This window comes from Neoarius graeffei, chromosome 22 (genome assembly GCF_027579695.1).
Source record: "Neoarius graeffei isolate fNeoGra1 chromosome 22, fNeoGra1.pri, whole genome shotgun sequence".
NCBI lineage: Eukaryota > Metazoa > Chordata > Actinopteri > Siluriformes > Ariidae > Neoarius > Neoarius graeffei.
This window is the reverse complement of record NC_083590.1, coordinates 16,547,999-16,571,224: the sequence shown is the minus strand read 5'-3', so window position 1 is coordinate 16,571,224 and position 23,226 is coordinate 16,547,999. Positions and strand designations below refer to the sequence as shown.

The 23,226-nt window shown below is 43.4% G+C and overlaps 1 protein-coding gene across 1 annotated transcript in view; it reads left to right on the top strand.

Annotated features, from left to right (window-relative positions):
• Positions 1 to 23,226, top strand: part of LOC132870682 (NACHT, LRR and PYD domains-containing protein 12-like) — a 226,962-nt gene that overhangs the window by 18,445 nt on the left and 185,291 nt on the right. Inside the window, exons 4-7 of the mRNA XM_060904455.1 lie at positions 4,809 to 4,862; positions 6,709 to 8,496; positions 15,239 to 15,433; positions 15,894 to 16,067. Of these exons, the coding sequence (XP_060760438.1) occupies positions 4,809 to 4,862; positions 6,709 to 8,496; positions 15,239 to 15,433; positions 15,894 to 16,067 (2,211 nt within the window). The remainder of the gene's footprint in view (positions 1 to 4,808; positions 4,863 to 6,708; positions 8,497 to 15,238; positions 15,434 to 15,893; positions 16,068 to 23,226) is intronic.

Here is a 23,226-nt window from a genome sequence, read left to right as displayed (position 1 = left end):
TACATCATCCGCAAAGAGAGCTATTTTGTGTTCTTTGTTGCCAATTGAAACCCCTATTATTTCTCTGTTAGCTCTAATTGCTCTTGCTAATGGCTCTATCAAAGCGAGTCAAAGAGTCCCATATATACGTTTGGGTACGTACGTTGGGGGAGTGCCTGTTAGAGAGCACACTCTGTCTAGGCCGTCGGCATGGTGAGGTAGGGTGGCCAGTTCCTTTCCTCGCCGCCTTTGACTTCCCCAGTGTTTTTCCACCAGGTCCCCATTCACTGCTGGGTGGACAGGGAGCGAGCCCCAGATCCCCATCTAGCCGAGGCTCGAACCAGGGACCGTTCGCCTAGCGGTCAAGCGCTCTAACCACTTGGCCACCTGCGCTCCAATGGCTCTATAGCTAGTGTAAATAAAAGTGGTGACAGAGGCGAGCCCTGTGGACACCCTCGAGTGATGTTAAAGGGTTTGGAGGTCACATAATTTGTTAGCACCTTGGCTACAGGGTTTAGATGTAATAATTTAATCCATCTATAAAAATGGTCTCCAAATCTCAAAATAACATCAAAGAGAGAATTCCATTCAACTCTGTCAAAGGCCTTTTCTGCGTCAAGTGATAAAAGAGCGTATCCCTTTCTCCCCTCTGATTGTGAAGAATATTAAGAACGCGTCTTGCATTATGGAACCCCTGCCTACCCTTTATGAACCCATTTTGATCGTTCCCCCCACCAATATTTGTAAGTACACCCTCCAGTCTCTTTGCCAAAATTTTACTAAGAATTTTTGTGTCCGTCTTTATTAAACTTATTGGGTGCATATTTTCACATTTAGTATTACTTTTCCCTGGTTTTGGAAGCAGAATAATTAAGGCATCTCTCAATGAAGTTGGTAAAATGCCATTATAGTCGGATTCTAAATGCATCTCGTAGAGAGGGGTTACCAGTTTGTCTTTGAAGTATTTAAAAATCAATTGGAAGACCGTCTGGTCCTGCTGATTTCCCTGCCTTCAGTGCCCTGATGGCTTCTGATATTTCAGCTACACTGAACTGCCTGTCCCTCATATTTCTACTTTCTTCAGAAATTTTTGGAATATTAAGTTGATCTAAGGATATGGTCGGAGTGTTACTATTGTATTCAGTTTTATAAAATTTTTGTAGAAATTTCTGAATGTTGCATTGATTTCCAGAGGATCATTGATAACATTCCCATGTGTATCCTCTATATTTGTAATTGTCCTCTCAGTTTGCTGCTGTTTAATGCGCCATGCAAGAAGTCTACCAGGTTTTTCCCCTTGATCAGAGTAACTTTGTCTAAGTCTCATTAAATCTGCAGTGGCCTTAGAAGATGTTCTCATTATATTGAGTCCTTAATAGTAATAACTGTTTGTGTGCATCACTGTTGTACTCCCTCTCGTGGTAGCTCCTGTTCTCTCATGCTTTAATTTGTCGTTCCAACTCTCTATTTCATTTCTATTTCTGAAATTTCATCTGTGCTGTATGTTGAGCATGTATAGCATATTTGACAGTAAAGCTGACTTGACTCTATATTTTCCTTGGAATTCCCTTGATCGTCTGCTTGTGTAGCTTATAATTTGACCCCTCATAAATGATTTGAAGGCTTCCCATCTAATTGTAGCAGAGGTCTGGGTTGTGTTAATTTCAAAATAAATATCAATTTGGTCCCCAGAAACTGTAGAAACTTTGAATCCTGCATCCATTTAGTCTGGAAACTCCACTTAGGGCATTGATATATCAACTTTGGCTCAACAAAGGCCATGGAGACTGTTCCATGGTCTGAAATGACTATGCTATTGTAGTGACAGCCTCTAATATTAGACATGAGTTCTGCTGACACCAGAAAATAGTCTATTCTAGAATAACATTTATAAGTGTTGGAGTAACAGGAGAACTCTCTCACTGTTGGGTTCAAATTTCTCCATATATCCACCAGATTGAGTTCTTTCATGAAATGGTGTATTGTTTTTCTGGATCTAATATGAGTATTGTCCACTCCGACTGGTCTGTCTTTGCTTGGATCCAACATGCAGTTAAAATCTCCATCAATAATGTTTTTGCCTGGCAATGTTGAGATTCTCAAAAATAAATTGTTATAAAAGTTTACATTGTCAGTATTTGGTCCGTAAAGATTGATCAAATTAATCCGTGTAGAAAGAAGGCGGCCTTGTACGATTAAAGATCTACCAATATGGTCCTCGATAATTCTTTCAATTTGTAGTGGAATGGATTTATGTATTAATGTCATGACGCCTCTGGCATTAGTAGAATAAGATGATGTTAGGACATGCCCTGGCCATCTACGTTTTATCTTTGATAACTCATTAGCTAGCAAGCGTGTTTCCTGTAAGAATACTGTCTTGGCTTTTAACTGTTTTATCCTGTTCATAACCTGTTTGACTTTGGTAAGTTTATTCAAGCCTCTACAATTCCATGAAATACATTCAAATAGGATATCCGCCATTTATATATTATGTTTTAGCCTATTATGAAGTTTGGTAGGTTCCCCATTATTAATTGCTTCTTTTATGTCTTCCATTTGGGAAGGTATGATGAAAAGGCATTAAATCTGATAAAGTTGGTACCATGCTGCACATGAAGAAAGAGTTCCCTCCCTGAACATCCCAAACACACAAATGCCCAACTTGAACACTAGGGGAACCCTTATCCCTTATCAAACTTCTTCCTTCGAACACTCTGAACAGGTCCACTCTACGATGAGGAACCATTCTTCTGATTAATTTAACTCTCTTGCTAGTGTTGCTTGTTGGTTTAGATTTAATTCCTATCCTTACTGTAATTAACATGAATATAGAAAATTTGCTGTAAATGTTAACCTTAAAGAATGGAGTTTCATAACATCACAAAGAGAAATCACATCTTAACTGTAGTGGTGAGTTTGTAGTTCCTTAGTTAATTAGTCTCCGGGCTCCGATTCCCCCAACTCCCTGATGTATTTATCCACATCCATCGGGCTGTCAAAGACTGTTGTTCATGCTCTGTGAGTCAGCAGTAGCCTGGCAGGGAAGATGATGCGGTGTTTGAGGATCCCCTTGTCCTGCAGCCTTTTCCTCATGTTGTCGTACTGTCTCTGTTGTTTGTAAACTTCTGCAGACAAATCCGTGAGGAATCTGATTTTATTATTTTTGTAGATTATCTCTTTTTTAATTAATTAATTAATTAATTAATTAATTAATTAATTAATTAATTTCCTTACCCTGGTGGCTCGAAGTATGCCCTCTCTATCCTTATAATTAAGGCATTTCACAGTGAGTGCTCTCAGTGTAGAACCAGGATTTTGGTTTGGCAAGCGGTGGGCTCTCTCCAGAACCGGGGCCGATATCTCCAGATTGTCCGCAATCCATTTCTCCATGTACGAGCATGGGTCGGATCCCTCCTCTTTCTCAGGTATGCCCAGTATGTGCACATTGTTGTGATGGCTTCTGCACTCCAGGTCTTCCACTTTACTGGCTATACTTTCAGCCTTCTTCTCAAGTTTGGCCACCGTCGCTTGCAGTTTGTTAATGGTGCCCTCCACTGCAGAAATGTGTTGCTCTGCCTTGGAAGTGCGGCCGCTGCATCTTTTAATGTCAGATTGCATGTTCTTGATAGCCACCAATACCCCTTCCATTTCTGGATGAAAGTCTTGTTTGAATGACAGTATAGCCTTCATGATGTCCGAGGTAGAGGGATTTTCTGTGCTTTCGATGGAGTCGGTGTTGCCCACCTGTGCAGATGGCACATCGCTGTTCTCTTCGGAGTTAGCTGTCGACATGTTTTCTTCATTAAGGAGCCCTCCGCTTGACTTTAGCTCGTCCTTGTTCTTTCTCCTTGTCATGTTTGATTGTTCAAGCCTAAATCACAAAATCTTTTACTTTTAAAGGCGGTTAGGAATGTTTAAAGTGCTCAACTTGTAGGGTTGGCAACAGAGCAAGAGAAACCATGACTACTCAGTGCACCACCATTACCGGAAGTCTACTGTACAGTTTTTATGATATAGTTTCTTTGTCTTTAGTAATTCAGCAAGACTTCCAGGAAATGCTTTTGAGGAGTGTAAACATTTATGAAGGTCAAATGTTTTACAGGTAATGTCTTAAATGCTAATATAAGCAAAAACAATATGGAATTACTACTACTACAACATAATAATAATGATAATAAAAATAAGAAAACATTTACGGTTAAAATCCCGGCCCCATTGAGATCACTGTTACTTGGCCGTGTCTCCATGAAAAGCGATGTGTCTGAGTGTTTCTGTAAAATATAATAGAAAATGGAGACCCTTTATATGAACACAATGACAATTTACCATAAATCACATCACTGACATTACAGTATTGATTAATAATAATGAACATAAGCATTTTCCTCAACCTGAACTCCCACCTCCCAAAAACATGTCAGTGGGTCGACTGATCACTAAATTGCCCCTAAAATGATGGACTGGTGGATCATCCAGGGTGGAGTATAATTCTGGATCGAGTTACAGATTTTATACCTGTGAACATTTCTGGCCGGCTTTCTGAAAAATAAACATCTGCTGTTGTATCCATTTAAAACACATTATCTGTTCATTCTGCATGATGGAGTGATATTCTGTTCCATCCCTAATAACCATATAAGAAGGAAAAACTTTTTTTTTTTCTCCAGTTCCACAATATTTTTGTCGTCTTGTATTCAGCCCTGTGCTCTCTAAATGTTAATGTGCTCATAAAGAATTATTGTAGTAAAATCAGGGTTAAAGTTTATATTGTAGGCTTAAAGTGATGAAAGTTATTGTCTTTAACAGCAACAATGTTTTGTTCCCAGTGTTTTACAGAAGGCAGGAGACAGAAGACAAAATATCTTCATCACAGATACAGGGTAAGATCAAACCCAACACCATGACTGTGACACTGACGCACTGGCATTATAAACCTCTCTGCTGTTATTTCATAGAGACTGATTAGATTATAGAAAACATACAGGAGAATAAAACAAATGCACAGTGAGAACATCATAAAGAACTACAACCCCGATTCCAAAAAAGTTGGGACAAAGTACAAATTGTAAATAAAAATGGAATGCAATAAATTACAAATCTCAAAAACTGATATTGTATTCACAATAGAACATAGACAACATATCAAATGTCGAAAGTGAGACATTTTGAAATTTCATGCCAAATATTGGCTCATTTGAAATTTCATGACAGCAACACATCTCGAAAAAGTTGGGACAGGGGCAATAAGAGGCTGGAAAAGTTAAAGGTACAAAAAAGGAACAGCTTGAGGACCAAATTGCAACTCATTAGGTCAACTGGCAATAGGTCATTAACATGACTGGGTATAAAACGAGCATCTTGGAGTGGCAGCGGCTCTCAGAAGTAAAGATGGGAAGAGGATCACCAATCCCCCTAATTCTGTGCCGACAAATAGTGGAGCAATATCAGAAAGGAGTTCGACAGTGTAAAATTGCAAAGAGTTTGAACATATCATCATCTACAGTGCATAATATCATCAAAAGACTCAGAGAATCTGGAAGAATCTCTGTGCGTAAGGGTCAAGGCCGGAAAACCATACTGGGTGCCCGTGATCTTCGGGCCCTTAGACGGCACTGCATCACATACAGGCATGCTTCTGTATTGGAAATCACAAAATGGGCTCAGGAATATTTCCAGAGAACATTATCTGTGAACACAATTCACCGTGCCATCCGCCATTGCCAGCTAAAACGCTATAGTACAAAGAAGAAGCCGTATCGAAACATGATCCAGAAGCGCAGACGTCTTCTCTGGGCCAAGGATCATTTAAAATGGACTGCGGCAAAGTGGAAAACTGTTCTGTGGTCAGATGAATCAAAATTTGAAGTTCTTTATGGAAATCAGGGACGCCATGTCATTCGGACTAAAGAGGAGAAGGACGACCCAAGTTGTTATCAGCGCTCAGTTCAGAAGCCTGCATCTCTGATGGTATGGGGTTGCATTAGTGCGTGTGGCATGGGCAGCTTACACATCTGGAAAGACACCATCAATGCTGAAAGGTATATCCAGGTTCTAGAGCAACATATGCTCCCATCCAGATGACGTCTCTTTCAGGGAAGACCTTGCATTTTCCAACATGACAATGCCCAACCACATACTGCATCAATTACAGCATCATGGCTGCGTAGAAGAAGGGTCCGGGTACTGAACTGGCCAGCCTGCAGTCCAGATCTTTCACCCATAGAAAACATTTGGCGCATCATAAAACAGAAGATACAACAAAAAAGACCTAAGACAGTTGAGCAACTAGAATCCTACATTAGACAAGAATGGGTTAACATTCCTATCCCTAAACTTGAGCAACTTGTCTCCTCAGTCCCCAGACGTTTACAGACTGTTGTAAAGAGAAAAGGGGATGTCTCACAGTGGTAAACATGGCCTTGTCCCAACTTTTTTGAGATGTGTTGTTGTCATGAAATTTAAATTCACCTAATTTTTCTCTTTAAATGATACATTTTCTCAGTTTAAACATTTGATATGTCATCTATGTTCTATTATGAATAAAATATGGAATTTTGAAACTTCCACATCATTTCATTCCGTTTTTATTTACAATTTGTACTTTGTCCCAACTTTTTTGGAATTGGGGTTGTATCTGTGGATACCAGTCAGAAAAACTGTGATCTTAAACTCTAATAATTGGAGCCCATGTCTCACCATGTCTTCCTACTTCACCCTGTCACACAGACACGCCCCAGAATCTGCTGCTGGAAATGAAGTCCAGGAAAAGTTCAAATTAAATCTGATGAAGAAGTTTCAGTGTTTAAATGAAGTGATTATAAAGCAGGAAAATCGACTGCTCCTGAATGAGATCTACACGGAGCTCTACATCACAGAGGGAGACTGTGGAGATGTCAATAAAGAACATGAGGTGAGACAGATCGAGGCAGCGTCCAGGAGAAAAACAACAGAGGAAATGCCAATCAAGTGCAATGACATCTTTAAGCCCTTATCTAAAAAACACAAACCCATCAGAACTGTAGTGACAAAGGGAGTGGCTGGTATCGGAAAAACAGTCTCTGTGCAGAAGTTCATTGTGGACTGGACTGAAGAGAAAGCAAATCAAGACATCCACCTCATATTTCCACTTCCTTTCAGAGAGCTGAATCTGATGAAAGACCAAAAACTGAGTCTGATGGAGCTCCTTCATGTCTATTTTAAGGAAACCAAAGAAACAGAAATGTCCGGGTTGGGAAAGGTTCTGTTCATTTTTGATGGATTGGACGAGTGTCGTTTCCCTCTGGATTTCCAGAACACGGTGAGAGTGTGTGATGTAACTGAATCAGCATCAGTGCATGTGCTGCTGATAAACCTGATCAAAGGGAATCTGCTTCCCTCTGCTCTCATCTGGATCACCTCCCGACCAGCAGCAGCTGATCAAATCCCCTCTGAGTTTGTCCACCGAGTCACAGAGGTACGAGGGTTCAATGACCCTCAGAAGGAGGAGTACTTCAGGAAGAGGGTCAGTGATCAGAGCCTGGCTGAGAACATCATCACACACCTGAAGTCATTAAGAAGTCTCTACATCATGTGTCACATCCCAGTCTTCTGCTGGATTTCAGCCGCTGTTCTAGAGAGAATGTTGGGTGAAGCAGAGAGTGGTGAGATCCCCAAGACTCTGACTCAAATGTACACACACTTCATCATTCAGACAAACATAATCAGAGGAAAGTACTCAAAGAAGCAGGAGAGTGATGATGAAATGCTTCTCAAACTGGGAAAACTGGCTTTTGAGCAGCTGGAGAAAGGTAACCTGATCTTCTATGAGGAAGACCTGAGAGAGTGTGGCATTGATGTGACAGAAGCAGCAGTGTACTCCGGTGTGTGTACACAGATCTTCAGAGAGGAGGTTGGGCTTCACCAGAGTAAAGTGTACTGCTTTGTTCATCTGAGTGTTCAGGAGCATCTCGCAGCTTTGTATGTTCATCTGACCTTCATGAAGGAAAAGAGAAATGTTCTTGATCAGAGTCAGTCCAGTAATTTGTATTTTTGGTCCTTTAAGACAATTTCAGATGTACACAGGAGTGCTGTAGATCAGACCTTAAAAAGTCAGACTGGACATCTGGATCTGTTCCTCCGCTTTCTTCTGGGTCTCTCACTGAAGTCCAATCAGAAACTCTTATGTGCCTTAGTAACACAGACAGGAAGTAGCTCCCAGACAGGAAAGAGGAAAACAGTTCAGTACATAAAGGAGAAGATCAGTGAAAATCTTCCTGCAGAAAAATCCATCAATCTGTTCCACTGTCTGAATGAACTGGGTGATGATTCTCTAGTGGAGGAAATCCAACGCTACCTGAAATCTGGAAAACAAAGTAAATTCTCTCCTTCACAGTGGTCTGCTCTGGTGTTTGTGTTACTGACTTCAGCACAGGAGCTGGAGGAGTTTGACCTGAGTAAATATACCAGTACAGAGAAGATATCAGATGAGGTTCTTGTGAAGGTGATGCCTGTGATTGCAGCATCCAGAAAAGCAATGTAAGTAAAGCTGAATAGAACTGTTCTACTGTTCCACTGCGAGAAAGAGAAAAACTGAAAGCACTTTGACAAATCTGCACTTTGGGACAAAATCCACAACTCCATTACTCAAGTGAAAGTAAAGATCCTCCTGGTCAAATGTTACTGCAATACAAGTAAAAGCTGTTCAGTCAAATTTTTACTTGAGTTACAGTACTGGAGGATTTGCTTTTAAAAACACTTCAGTCTTCAAAAATACTTTTTCATGATTCTTTTTTTCTTTTTAATATCAAGGTGTTGTTGGATTGTTGCCACGATGCATTTACAGAATCTAATGACTCAGAAACAACCTACTGAATGCAGTGACTCGCTTTATGAACCTGTAGGATAGTGTGTAGAATATGATAGAGTCTGTAGAAATGCTGATCGAAATACAATTAAGTCGACAAAAGGACAACGTTTTGTTGTTGATGTTTTAAAACACCCCCACCCTGTCAAATACACACAGAGCGTGCGCGTATACAGAGAGAGACAGAGAGAGAGAGAGATTTGTGGGTAATTCTATGGATCTGTGATGTCTGCTGGAAGAGAAGATCAGGGAGGATTGGGAATCGAGTGGCAGTCATTTGTTTTCACCTGATACCAAAACTTGTAGCATCATAGCAACCATCAAAAAGACACGGACGAAACTCCTCCTTACCCGGGCAAAAATGATACAGGATTTATCTTGTAGTGTCCTGATCCCCAGATCTTTAACTCAGACACATATAAAAAGTTGTTGTCCTCCATTCTCTTCCAGGTTTTAATCTGTGTGTTGTGTAGAACGATGTCTGCAGCACCAGGTAGTTTGAGACATCAGGGAACTCAACGGATGGATAATTTTCCAGCTCATAATGAATGAATAACTTTATTTAAACACAAGTTGATCAGCAGAACTGGTTGGGTTGTGCATGTACAGATACAAATAATTACAAATACAAGACTAAAATATACACAATGTTTAAAAAAGCTTAAAATCTGTTGATTATCTTCACATTAAGTTAATTAATAGTATGCATAACTATTGTCTTTTGTATTTAGTTATGGCTACAATATGATCACAATTTATTCTACTAATGTCAAATTTAGGTGGTAAATTTTTCTTTCATAGGAAAAATCCTTCGGAGTGGTTTCTATATCCACTTCTTTTGAGTGGACTTCTAGGTTTTAATAACCTGCTTGTTTGCTGAACACAAACATGGCAATAAGTTCTTGTGCGAATGGATCAGACTCCCCTTTTGGATCATTAACCCCTTCTGACTGAGAATGACCTGCATCTGTACAGCTTTAAATACAATACCTACAATCTAAAAATTTGTTTTTATTGCATTTATTTAAATTCCCATCTGTAACAGAGAGTGATGTTGCATCCCATGAATACACTTTACAGTAGATTATTAGATTCTAATAGAATAGATGAGGCAAAATAATTGGGGATCTTTTTTAATGGGCCCCGACTCGGTACAAGTATGAATAGGTGGGCTTTAAAGCAGAGAAAGTTGAGAACCCCTGCTCTACAGGGCCTGGATCTTGATGTGTTTAATACTGAAAGGGCAGGCCACCTATGGTGGACGGAGGAACGGCGTGAACGGCGCCCACAATTTGCAGAGGCTGCACAGGAAGCTGATGTAGACGAGGAGGACAGGTTGTTTAATTTCCTCCTGAATGCAACGGCAGACTGAATGATGAGACAGTACTGCAGTACACACTCCTGTTTTATAATGTTTTTAGTTTTAGAATTCATCTTTGCAATATTGCGAGTCATTGTGAGGCAAGACAAAGTGTTTTGTGTCGGAAACTCGATATAAAAAGAGATATTATGTACTCGTACCATACGTAAGTCTTACATATATGTCATCTCATTATCTTTAGCCACTTTATCCTGTTCTACAGGGTCACAGGCAAGCTGGAGCCTATCCCAGCTGACTACGGGCGAAAGGCGGGGTACACCCTGGACAAGTCGCCAGGTCATCACAGGGCCGACACATAGACACAGACAACCATTCACACTCACATTCACACCTACGGTCAATTTAGAGTCACCAGTTAACCTAACCTGCATGTCTTTGGACTGTGGGGGAAACCAGAGCACCCGGAGGAAACCCACGCGGACATGGGGAGAACATGCAAACTCTGCACAGAAAGGCCTTCGCCGGGCACGGGGCTCGAACCCAGACCTTCTTGCTGTGAGGTGACAGCGCTAACCACTACACCACCATGCCACCCCTCTTACATGTATGATATTGATTTATGTTTCATGTTTTCAGGGTTTATCTTGTTCTTCTGTTGCAGACATAAATGATTTTTAAAATAATTTTTTAAATGTTCTTTTGTCTAAATAACTCAATTATACCCCTAGAAAACATATCAGTGTTACCTTGAACCATGGACTTGACAACTTGCCGAAATACCACAAAATTTTAGGGCAAAAGGAAATTCAAAGGGGACAAAAATGTTTTGAAGCCATTTGCCCTGCAGGGAAAAAGGTGACCAAAGTTAATGTTGAGGCCTGTTATGACCTGATAAACGGTTTTATTCAAGTTTTGAAAACAGACTTTCACAGAGAACTCATTACAAACACCATTCTTATTTACTTTTATTACATCATAATATACATTTATTACATTATTTTGTTTTAATATCCGGATATAATTTATAAATTTAATTTTTTTTTCCCGCTGACCTTCACAGCTTTTGTTCTTTTCCCTGCTGTAGCTCTGTGATTTATTGATTTCAGGTCAGACAGGGAGAGACAACACACAGAGTGTAAGGGGAAGAACATGTACAGTCTTTAAATCACTGGCACCAGGAACAAATAAGGACAGACATCCAAGGGCGGGTGGTGCATAAGGGCGATTGGGCGACGCACTGCCAAAATGAAAAAAAAAACAGTTTTTTTTTTTTAAACAGACTTTCACCAGTGCTGTTCTAGGCCATTTTAATCTGTCTCTGGGTATCATTGTCCAATCAGGGTGGTCTTGCTTCTAGAGTACCGCTCCTTTTGGGGCGATTTCAGTCACGTTGAAAATCGCCCAAGAGTTCACTGATAGAGTCCCATGTTAATATATTTCTTTTCTCCTGACTGACACTTAAGTGCAATCTCTATGGGTTCCGGGGGGGGGGGCTTGCCCTAATGTGCTTTCGTCACTGTGAAGCACGGCAAAGTTGCGTTCGATCCTCTCAGTTTCTGAGGTGAGATGGATGTGGAAAGCAATTCAGTGCGGTCCTTAAAAGAAGTTCCATTTAGTCAGCAATCAAATCAAGCTAAATTGGCAACAAAACAAGCTGGACCCCCCTCGACCAAATCTAAACATAAAACAAATTTCAACAAAGGGGGGAAATCATATACTTGAGGTTTTACTTCAACATGGTACTAGTGCAAATCCTGGCGAGCTGGCTGCAAGGATGCCTCAGCGGTTTTCTGCTACCCCTGCTTACTCTTCCACCCTGGAGGTGGCTCCACAGACAACACTGCTTGGACGGTCACTGGAGTTTTGGACATGCATCATTTGTTGGAGAAAATAAAAAACCATGAGTCATCAAAGATTCACATAGGCAGCTGCCTGAAATTTTCGGCTTTTGGGAGAGTGAACATCACAACACAACTGGATGAGGGCTACAGGCTAGCAGTTCGCTGCCACAACGATGAGGTGAGCAAGAACAGGCACATATTAAACCGGCTCATCCAATGCGTGAAATTTTGTGGAGTGTTCGAGTTAGCTCTAGGAGGCAAAGACGAAACTGAGGGCTCCAGTCACCGTGGTGTTTTTCTGGGTTTGGTTGACTTTTGGCCCTTTTCCACTACCCTTTTTCAGCTCACTTCAGCTTGCTTCAGCTCACTTCAGCCCGACATGGCTCGTGTTTCGACTACCAAAAACCAGCACGACTCAGCTTGCTTCAGCCCTGCTTAGCCCCTAAAACTCGCACTGTTTTGGAGTGGGGCTGAAGCGAGCCAAACCGTGCCGAGTGAGGCTGGGGGCGTGAGCAGACACTCCCCTGTGCACTGATTGGTGAGGAGGAGTGTCCTCACATGCCCACACACGCCCCGCGAGCGCGCTGGGATCTGTAAACACCGCAAACCCGGAAGGAGAAGAATTACGAATTACGAGAATTTCTGAAGCCTTATGCACCTCGCCTCATCTATACGCTCTTGCCAGTATCTGTTTGCATTGTCGGTGACAACAAGCCACAGCACCAAGACCAGCAACACTAACGACTCCATGTCCTCCATGTTTATTGTTTACTATTCGGGTCGAGAGACTACCGCTTAAAAGATCACTGATGTCACTGTTTGCGCTGCTTAACGAGATCACCTGACGTCCACCCACTTTCGCTAACTCCACCCAATGTGTCCACCCACTTCCAGCCAGCATGGTTCAGCGCGGTTGTAGTCGAAATGCAACTCCAACAGCCCCGCTCAGCCCGACTCAGCACGGCACGGCTCAGCCCGACTCAGCCGCGTTTGTAGTGGAAAAGCGGCATTAGTGACTCACACACACAGTCACAGAATCAGTTCACTTTTGATGTTTTCAATGTGCATTTTTATATTTGCCATACTTTGCTCTGAGAGTTAGCACTTTGGTAATATCCTTGGTAAATACCAGTAATTGCAAGATCTAAAGATCCACTCATCTATTTATTCAACTGCTATTGTTATGTTAGCCAACTATTTACAATGTTTTGTTACAGTAAGTGCACTTTCCTGTTGTCCTTAAGTTGCAGTCTGTAAAATTCTTGCTGGTCATGGAGTTTGAAGTACAAAATCTATTTACAGAACATTCTGTAGAACAGTACTTTCAAGATTGGCAAATAAATATGTATTATTTTTTAAAAATATGGTTTCCTTTCTTATTTAGTTGTTGGACATATCTTTTATAAAGATATCATTCACATCATACAATATTGAAATAATGTAAATAGTGAATAGGGCGTAATTGGAATTGATGATTGTGGAGCCAAACTATTCTTCGATTGTGAATGTTGTTTGCAACTTTATACCACAGCCTATTGAGGTTTTTCACCCACGTGACCAAGTCATGTGATGCATCGTTAGGCTGCCATTTTGGACGTCACGGCTCGAGTCAGTTTGAATGTGAGGAAGGTGACAAATGAAAAACATAAAAGAAAAAGGAGCGAGATGCAGAAAACACCTTCACTATCCAGTGACATAGGGCATTTACAGGGCGAGCAGAGGGAGAGGTATTTGCAAAAATTGAGGTTAGCAGGCTTAGAGAACGACGTTTACCTGCTTCCACCAGGATTGTTCACTGACGTACGGAAGTATACGAAGCCCTCGTCTTTACCTGACTTCGGCTCACATGATCTGTATATCTATGTCGTTAAAAACCCATACACTGCTTAATTTGAGGGGGAGCAAGCCGGAGCGCGCTCCGGAACCTCGGCCAGAGCACTCCGGGAGCAAGCCGGAGCGCGCTGCTTAATTTGAGGGGGAGAAAGCCGGAGCGCGCTCCGGCAGCTATTTACACTGGATCCGGTGTAAATAGCTGCCGGATCATAATTACAGTAAACTAGTAAATACAGTAAAGGAAAAACTTGAGACTGAAAGGTTTTAACAGTCATCCAAATGACTGAACGTAAACATTGCTACAGTAACATACTAGCTACTATGTTGTTGACATTAGCTAGCTTGACCTTCAAAATGGCGGACACCGGGGCGTCACGTGACCCTGTGACGTCAGGTGAAATACCTCAATAGCTTAGGTAGCTACAGGGAAAAGATTTCTGTAATGTGCTGCCATCTAGTGGACAGAAGTGGCATGGAACTCTGATATGCAGAGAGAAAACAATAGAGTCAATAATGTCTGGCTACCTATAATGTACCTGTTGAATGAGTCACCTTATGACATTATTAGATAATTTGCCCCTCCTGAGAAAATTTTCAGGACCCGCCACTGCAGACATCCCAAGTCTCCCGGAAGTTCCAAGAGTCTCTCGCATATTGATAGCGGCTCCCTGATGCACGCAAATTGGAGAATATCTCCTGGAATCTAGAGCAAGCGAGCAAGAGCGTGCACGCGAAACATTAATGTCTGCATCGCGCATATGATGGAGTGCGCGTGTGCCTGTTCATGTAGCGCATGCTAGACAAAGAGCATTCTGATTAGCCTACAGACATCCAAACTCATTTTAGGGAGGTGTTGTGACCCCCCCATGGGCAAAAAAGTCATGCGTCACGACACCTCCCTGAAATGAGTTTCTGCAGCTTGGGATGTCTGCAAGGAGCACCTGGCAACACACACACACACAGTTAGCCAAGTCGCTCATCATGAGTATCTCCATAAAACTCCTTCAGCACTGGGCTGTGATCATTTCAGTCACTCACTAATTAGAGAACAAATCAAATGTCTGATCTGTTCAGATAAATATGACTCTGCCTCGAACTCTGCCTGCTTCATCTAAACCTGACTTTTGAAACTCTTTTCCTTTCTCCTCTTATAAATATTTTAGATCAGACTCTGATTTCCTGATTTGGTGATCAGATTTGATGTTCCGTGTTTATCCCATGTGTCAGTGATGACGTGTGCAGCAGAAAACTCAAATCCGAACAGACCGAACTGTGAATTACTGTTACAGCATTTCAGTGTATTGTCGACTCAGAGTTTGTACTTTTGTCATTTATGAAAATGAAATGGTGCAGTGAAAGATTTGAGGACCTGTTTGATCATTTGTGTGAGTTTATTATGTATTATTTTATTTCCTTCAGGATCAGTTGTGATACGATTGAAGGGAGAAGCGCTGAAGCTCTGGTCTCAGTGCTCAACTCAGAAACCTCCAGTCTGAGAGAACTGCATCTGACTGTGAAGACACTGGATCTGTCTGGGAATAAACTAGAAGACTCAGGAGTGAAGCGTCTCTGTGCTCTACTGGAGAATCCTCACTGTAAAGTGGAGACACTGAAGTAAGATCATCTCTCTGAGAGTCACAATAACTCACTAAAGCAGCAGTTAATAGTTGTATACAGTGTTGTTTATCAATTAAAACTTTCTGTAAAAGTAAAACATGCAGAACAAATATATTAGTCATGAAGTGATCATTTCTCCTTTCTTTTACTTTAAAGAAATAATTTAAATGTCTTTACAATTAAATGTGATCATTAAAAATCCAGTCAAGCAGAGATAAATTCTACAAAACCAGACTCTTCACTTAAACCTTTAAATTACTGACTTTTTGCTGACTCATTTGCACCTCAAGTAAACTTAATGTCAGTAACAGTGGTAATGTTTGAGTCATTATTAATAATAGCTTGTGACTGGTGAAGAGAATAGAGACAGTCCAACATGAGAGACATCATCTTCACAACCACTATTACACCAAGATGAAAATCTGTTGATGAAGTGTGTGTCATTGTGTCTCTGCAGGTTGTGTGATTGTAGTGTCTCAGATGAAGGCTGTGCTGCTCTGAGTTCAGCTCTGAGATCAAACCCCTCACACCTGAGACAACTGGATCTGACTGATAATAATCTGGGAGACTCAGGAGTGAAGTGTGTCTGTGCTCTACTGGAGAATCCTCACTGTAAAGTGGAGACACTGAGGTAAGATCATCTCTCTGAGAGTCACAATAACTCACTAAAGCAGCAGTTAATAGTTGTATACAGTGTTGTTTATCAATTAAAACTTTCTGTAAAAGTAAAACATGCAGAACAAATATATTCATCATGAAGTGATCATTTCTCCTTTCTTTTACTTTAAAGAAATAATTTAAATGTCTTTACAATTAAATATGTGATCATTAAAAATCCAGTCAAGCAGAGATAAATTCTACAAAACCAGACTCTTCACTTAAACCTTTAAATTACTGACTTTTTGCTGACTCATTTGCACCTCGAGTAAACTTAATGTCAGTAACAGTGGTAATGTTTGAGTCATTATTAATAATAGCTTGTGATTGGTGAAGAGAATAGAGACAGTCCAACATGAGACATCATCTTCACAACAAATTGTGTCACATTCATCTCATTATCTTAGGCAGAGCAGTGGTTTTAAAAACAGGCTGATTGAATCAGGGCCGGATTATGGGGGGTCTGGGCCCCGGGGCCAGGAGTTCGCAAAGCCCCCCCCACACACACACACAAAGGCTACTGAGGTCGCAAACTAGCAGAGGGCAACATGTGAATGAAGTAAATAAAGTGACATGTGAGCATACTGTATGTTTAGAACAGTAAGGCATGCAATGTTAGTGATTAAAGATATATGTATTGTGTCAAGAAGTTAACAAGGAAACTGATTAGGATATGTCAATAATTAAGCTGTACCTAAGGAATAATTCATTCTAGGCTATATAAGTTTTTTCCTACTCTTCCTTCTTGCAAAGTCATCCACTAATTCATCAAAGTTAAGCTGTTGGACCAACTCTGATTCAATTGCCAGAAGAGAAAGTGAATTTAAGTGGTTTTGGCACATTGTCATCCTGAGTTCATTCTTAATAAGAGCCAGTCTGGAGAATGAACGTTCTCCTTCACAATTTGTAATAGGCAGGGTCAAAAAAAGTCTGAGTGCTATGTAGACATTTGGAAAAGTGGACTGTAGATCCAAATCCACCATGGTCTTCAGCATTGTACTTGGGCATTTTTGATTTTCTGACATGAATGATTTTTATTGTACAAGTTCATCTGCCAGGCTCATGTCCAAATCTGTCGGATATGCTGCAGCAAGTGATTTGGCCCTTGAAGTGAGGTCACTGTTGGACATATTGTCAGGCATGAAAAGAACATGAAAAAGATTGGTCAAGTGTGTGTATGCAGTTAACCGATGGTTAGGACAGGACACAAATTTGTCAATTAGAACACTGAATCAGGGGCTTCAAAGTTTGGGAGAATAGCAGGGTACAAATAATTTACAGCAGGGTGCAAAATGGTAAAATGTCTGCCAGCGGCAGACATAATGCACGCAAAGCATGCAGGGATATATATATATATATATATATATATATATATATATATATATATATATATTAGATTAATATTTAATTGCGATTAATGTCGCAACTGTCATAGTTAACTCGCGATTAATCGCAATTTAATCGCACATTTTTGTCACACGAAAAACCATTGTAATTCTCTTACCAGCATAAAAAAGTGAATGGGCTTGTTTTGTACCAATGTTTTTCTTATTGCAAAGCATAACACGTCTTGACACAGCCACTGCAAACTGAAACCTAAGCTGAGCACCGGGGCTCTTCATCCCGAGACTAACAAGAGAACCATGAGTGAAGTAATCTACTGCTTGAGTTAGTCTATCAGAGAGACAGGTTACACAGTGACGGTAGGCTTGACATGCTTGATTATAATATAAAGTACACTATTATATTAACTTTAAGTTGTTCGTTGATAAATATTGCATTGAATCTGATCTTTACTGTTTCAGCTCACTTAACACATTTTGTACTTTTACACTTTCTGCCTGTTGATACATCGCGCTGTCCAATCAGAGGCGGCCAAATTTGCATATTACAGGAAGGATTTCTGGGATAGCATTGAGTTTACAGTTCAGAGGGATCTGGCTTCTTTAGACGCTGTCTTCTTAAAACTGAATAAATATTTAAAAAGAGCCAAATGAGCCAGTCTTTTGAATGGCTCTTTTCAAAGAACGGATCACAAAGATGCGGATCCCATCAAAGAGCCATAAATCCCATCTCTACTAGCGCGCCCTGCCCGCGCTGGTTCTTTGAGGGAGGAGGGCAGAGGACTCTGGCTGTGCGGGGCATGGCTAGCCGCTATCATTTTTCTAAGTCTCTGTTCCAAGTTCCTGGCAGTTTCAAAAGCTTATGAAAAACCTACATCATGTCACAGAGCGTTAATCTCGCGATAAAAAAATTATCGCCGTTAAAATTGAGTCAAGTTAACGCGTTAATAACGCGACATTTTTGACAGCACTAATATATATATATATATATATATATATATATATATATATATATGAGAGAGAGAGAGATCTCATCTCATCTCATCTCATCTCATTATCTCTAGCCGCTTTATCCTTCTACAGGGTCGCAGGCAAGCTGGAGCCTATCCCAGCTGACTACGGGCGAAAGGTGGGGTACACCCTGGACAAGTCGCCAGGTCATCACAGGGCTGACACATAGACACAGACAACCATTCACACCTACTGTCAATTTAGAGTCACCAGTTAACCTAACCTGCATGTCTTTGGACTGTGGGGGAAACCGGAGCACCCGGAGGAAACCCATGCGGACACAGGGAGAACATGCAAACTCCACACAGAAAGGCCCTCACCGGCCCCGGGGCTCGAACCCAGGACCTTCTTGCTGTGAGGCGACAGCGCTAACCACTACACCACCGTGCCGAGAGAGAGAGAGAGAGATGCAAGTACGAATTTTTCATGGGGTGGGATGGTTTGGAACAGGTCATCTAAAATTGGGATAACATTTACCTGGGACGGGTATTTGAGGCGGGTTGTCTCACTTAAGCTTGATTAGCGTTGTTACGCACACCAGTGTTTCCCACAGAAATTTTGGAGACTATGGGGGCAGCCCATGGGGGGGGGGGGGGGGGGGGTGCGGGGGTTGTTTAAAATTGAGTGATATGTTAAATATGAAGTTATTACTGAAAAACTATTGATTAAAAAAACAAAGACACTGAGAAATCGTCCTATAAAAAACTTTACCAATATAAAAGATTACCAAGACTACAAAAATGCAGAAAAATAGGCTTTACTTATCCAAATGCACCTCTTGGTTCAAAAGTTAAAGTGCAGAGAACCTCACAGCACAACATGAAGTTACCTTAAAATACTGTATAATATAAATGCCTCAGCTTTCATGTCTCGTCTCGTCTCGTCTCGTCTTCTTCCGCTTATCCAGGACCAGGTCGCGGAGGCAGCAGTCTAAGCATGGAAGCCCAAACTTCCCTTTCCCCAGACACCTCGGCCAGCTCCTCGGGAAGAACACCGAGGCGTTCCCAGGCCAGCCGAGAGACATAGTCCCTCCAGCGTGTCCTGGGTCTTCCCCGGGGCCTCCTCCCGGGGGGACATGCCTGGAACACCTCCCCAGGGAGGCGTCCAGGAGGCATCCGAAAAAGATGCCCGAGCCACCTCAGCTGGTTCCTCTCGATGTGGAGGAGCAGCGGCTCTACTCCGAGCTCCTCCCGAGTGACTGTGCTTCTCACCCTATCTCTAAGGGAGCGCCCAGCCACCCTGTGAAGGAAACTCATTTCAGCCGCTTGTATCCGCGATCTTGTTCTTTCTGTCATTACCCAAAGCTCATGACCATAGGTGAGAGTCGGAACTTAGATCGACCGGTAAATTGAGAGCTTCGCCTTTTGGCTCAGCTCCTTCTTCACCACGACGGACCGGTAAAGCGACCGCATCACTGCGGAGGCTGCACCGATCCGCCTGTCGATCTCACGCTCCATCCTTCCCTCACTCGTGAACAAGATCCCGAGATACTTAAACTCCTCCACTTGAGGCAGGACTTCTCCACCAACCTGGAGAGGGCAAGCCACCCTTTTCCGGTCGAGAACCATGGCCTCGGACTTGGAGGTGCTGATTCTCATCCCAGCCGCTTCACACTCGACTGCAAACCGCCCCAGTGCATGCTGAAGGTCCTGGTTTGAAGAAGCCAACAGGACAACATCATCCGCAAAAAGCAGAGATGAAATCCTGTGGTTCCCAAACAGGATTCCTTCCGGCCCCTGGCTGTGCCTAGAAATTCTGTCCATAAAAATTATGAACAGAACCGGTGACAAAGGGCAGCCCTGACGGAGTCCAACATGCACTGGGAACAGGTCTGACTTACTGCCGGCAATGCGAACCAGACTCCTGCTCCGTTCGTACAGGGACCGGACAGCCCTTAGCAAAGAGCCCCGAACCCCATACTCCCGAAGCACCCCCCACAGAATACCACGGGGGACATGGTCGAATGCCTTCTCCAGATCCACAAAGCACATGTGGACTGGTTGGGCAAACTCCCATGAACCCTCGAGCACCCTATGAAGGATATAGAGCTGGTCCAGTGTTCCGCGACCAGGACGAAAACCGCATTGTTCCTCCTGGATCCGAGGTTCGACTATTGGTCGAATTCTCCTCTCCAGTACCCTGGAGTAAACTTTCCCTGGGAGGCTGAGAAGTGTGATTCCCCTATAATTGGAGCACACTCTCCGGTCCCCTTTCTTAAAAAGAGGGACCACCACCCCAGTCTGCCACTCCAGAGGCACTGTCCCCGACCGCCACGCGATGTTGCAGAGGCGTGTCAACCAAGACAGCCCCACAACATCCAGAGACTTGAGATACTCAGGGCGGATCTCATCCACCCCCGGTGCCTTGCCACCGAGGAGCTTGCAAACCACCTCAGTGACTTCGGCTTGGGTAATGGACGAGTCCACCTCTGAGTCATCAGCCTCAGTCTCCTCAGTGGAAGACATGACGGTGGGATTGAGGAGATCCTCAAAGTATTCCTTCCACCGCCCGACAATGTCCCCAGTCGAGGTCAACAGCTCCCCACACGCACTGTAAACAGTGTTGGCAGAGTACTGCTTCCCCCTCCTGAGGCGCCGGACGGTTTGCCAGAATTTCTTTGAGGCCGACCGATAGTCCTTCTCCATGGCCTCCCCGAATTCCTCCCAGTTCCGAGTTTTTGCCTCCGCAACTGCCCGAGCTGCAGCACGCCTGGCCTGCCGATACCCGTCGGCTGCCTCAGGAGTCCCGGAGGTCAACATGGCCCGATAGGACTCCTTCTTCAGCTTGACGGCATCCCTTACTTCCGGTGTCCACCACCGGGTTCGGGGATTGCCGCCATGACAGGCACCGGAGACCTTGCGGCCACAGCTCCGAACAGCTGCGTCCACAATGGAGGTAGAGAACATGGTCCACTCAGACTCAATGTCCCCCGCCTCCCTCGGAAGCTGGGAAAAGCTCTCCCGGAGGTGGGAGTTAAAGACCTCCCCAACAGAGTGCTCGGCTAGACGTTCCCAGCAGACCCTCACCATACGTTTGGGCCTGCCAGGTCTGTCCAGCTTCCTCCTCCGCCAGCGGATCCAACTCACCACCAGGTGGTGATCAGTTGACAACTCAGCCCCTCTCTTCACCCGAGTGTCCAAGACATAGGGTCGGAGATCAGATGACACGACTACAAAGTCGATCATCGACCTCTGACCTAAGGTGTCCTGGTGCCACGTGCACTTATGGACACCCCTATGCTCGAACATGGTGTTCGTTATGGACAAACTGTGACTAGCACAGAAGTCCAATAACAAAACACCACTCGGGTTCAGATCGGGGAGGCCGTTCCTCCCAACCACGCCCCTCCAGGTGTCACTGTCATCGCCCACGTGAGCATTATAGTCCCCCAGTAGCACAATGGAGTCCCCAGTCTGAGCACCCCTCAGTACCTCTCCCAGGGACTCCAAGAAGGCCGGATACTCTATACTGCTATTTGGCCCGTAGGCACAAACAACAGCAAGAGCCCTCTCCCCAATCCGAAGGCGCAGAGAGGCGACCCTCTCGTTCACTGGGGTAAACTCCAACACATGGCGGCTGAGCTGGGGAGCTATAAGGAAGCCCACACCAGCCCGCCGCCGCTCACCACGGGCGACTCCAGAGAAGTGGAAAGTCCAGCCCCTCTTGAGGAGCTGGGTTCCAGAGCCCAAGCTGTGCGTGGAGGTGAGCCCGACTATCTCTAGCCGGTACCTCTCAACCTCCCGCACAAGCTCAGGCTCCTTCCCCCCCAGCGAAGTGACATTCCATGTCCCAACAGCCAGCCGCTGTGTCCGGGGATCAGGTCGTCGAGGCCCCTGCCTTCGACTGCCACCCAATCCACACTGCACCAAACCCCTACTGCTACCTCTGTGGGTGGTGAACCCACAGGAGGTCGGGCCCACGTCACCTCTTTGGGCTGAGCCCGGCCGGGCCCCATGGGCAAAGGCCCGGCCACCAAGCGCTCGCATACGAGCCCCAACCCCGGGCCTGGCTCCAGGGTGGGGCCCCGGCTGCGTCCTACCGGGCGACGTCACGGTCCTGGATTATTTCTCCATAGGGGTTTTTTTTGGTGAACTGCTCTTGGTCTGGCCTGTCACCTAGGACCTGTCTGCCTTGGGAAACCCTAACAGGGGCATAATGCCCCCGACAACATAGCTCCTAGGATCATTCAAGCACACAAACCCCTCCACCACAATAAGGTGGCAGTTCTAGGAGGGGTCAGCTTTCATGTAAGAAAAAAAACCTATTAATACTAGTACTGTGTGCAGGCAGTCTCTCCTGAAGACTAAATTAAACAATAATTATAAACTAATAAAATAAATGGCTCAGGCTTCATAGAAGAAAAAAACAATTTGAACAGAATCTCACAGTTATGATGTTGAAGCTGCCTAAACAATGGAAAATAAAATACCGTTTTGGCAAAAACGTTGGCATCCATTAATTTCTTGTATTAAGTAAAAAAATATGTTGACAGATACTGCTGACGTTTTACAGCCCAAAATATGTTCAAAACCCGCCAAAATGCACTTAAAACCTCCCAATTGAGCGGGAAACCGCCCAATCTGGCAACACAGCTAATGGCTGCACTCATGTCGAGGATGTAAACAAAGTTGATGTGGCAACGGACATACATGACATAGTGGATGTAATTTACGTTCACAACTTTTTTTGCCGTCAGAAATATTTAATATTAAATTTTGTGACTCGACTGACAATAGCCGGCGGCATAACAAGCCACAGACGGCGATTACTTTTGAGACC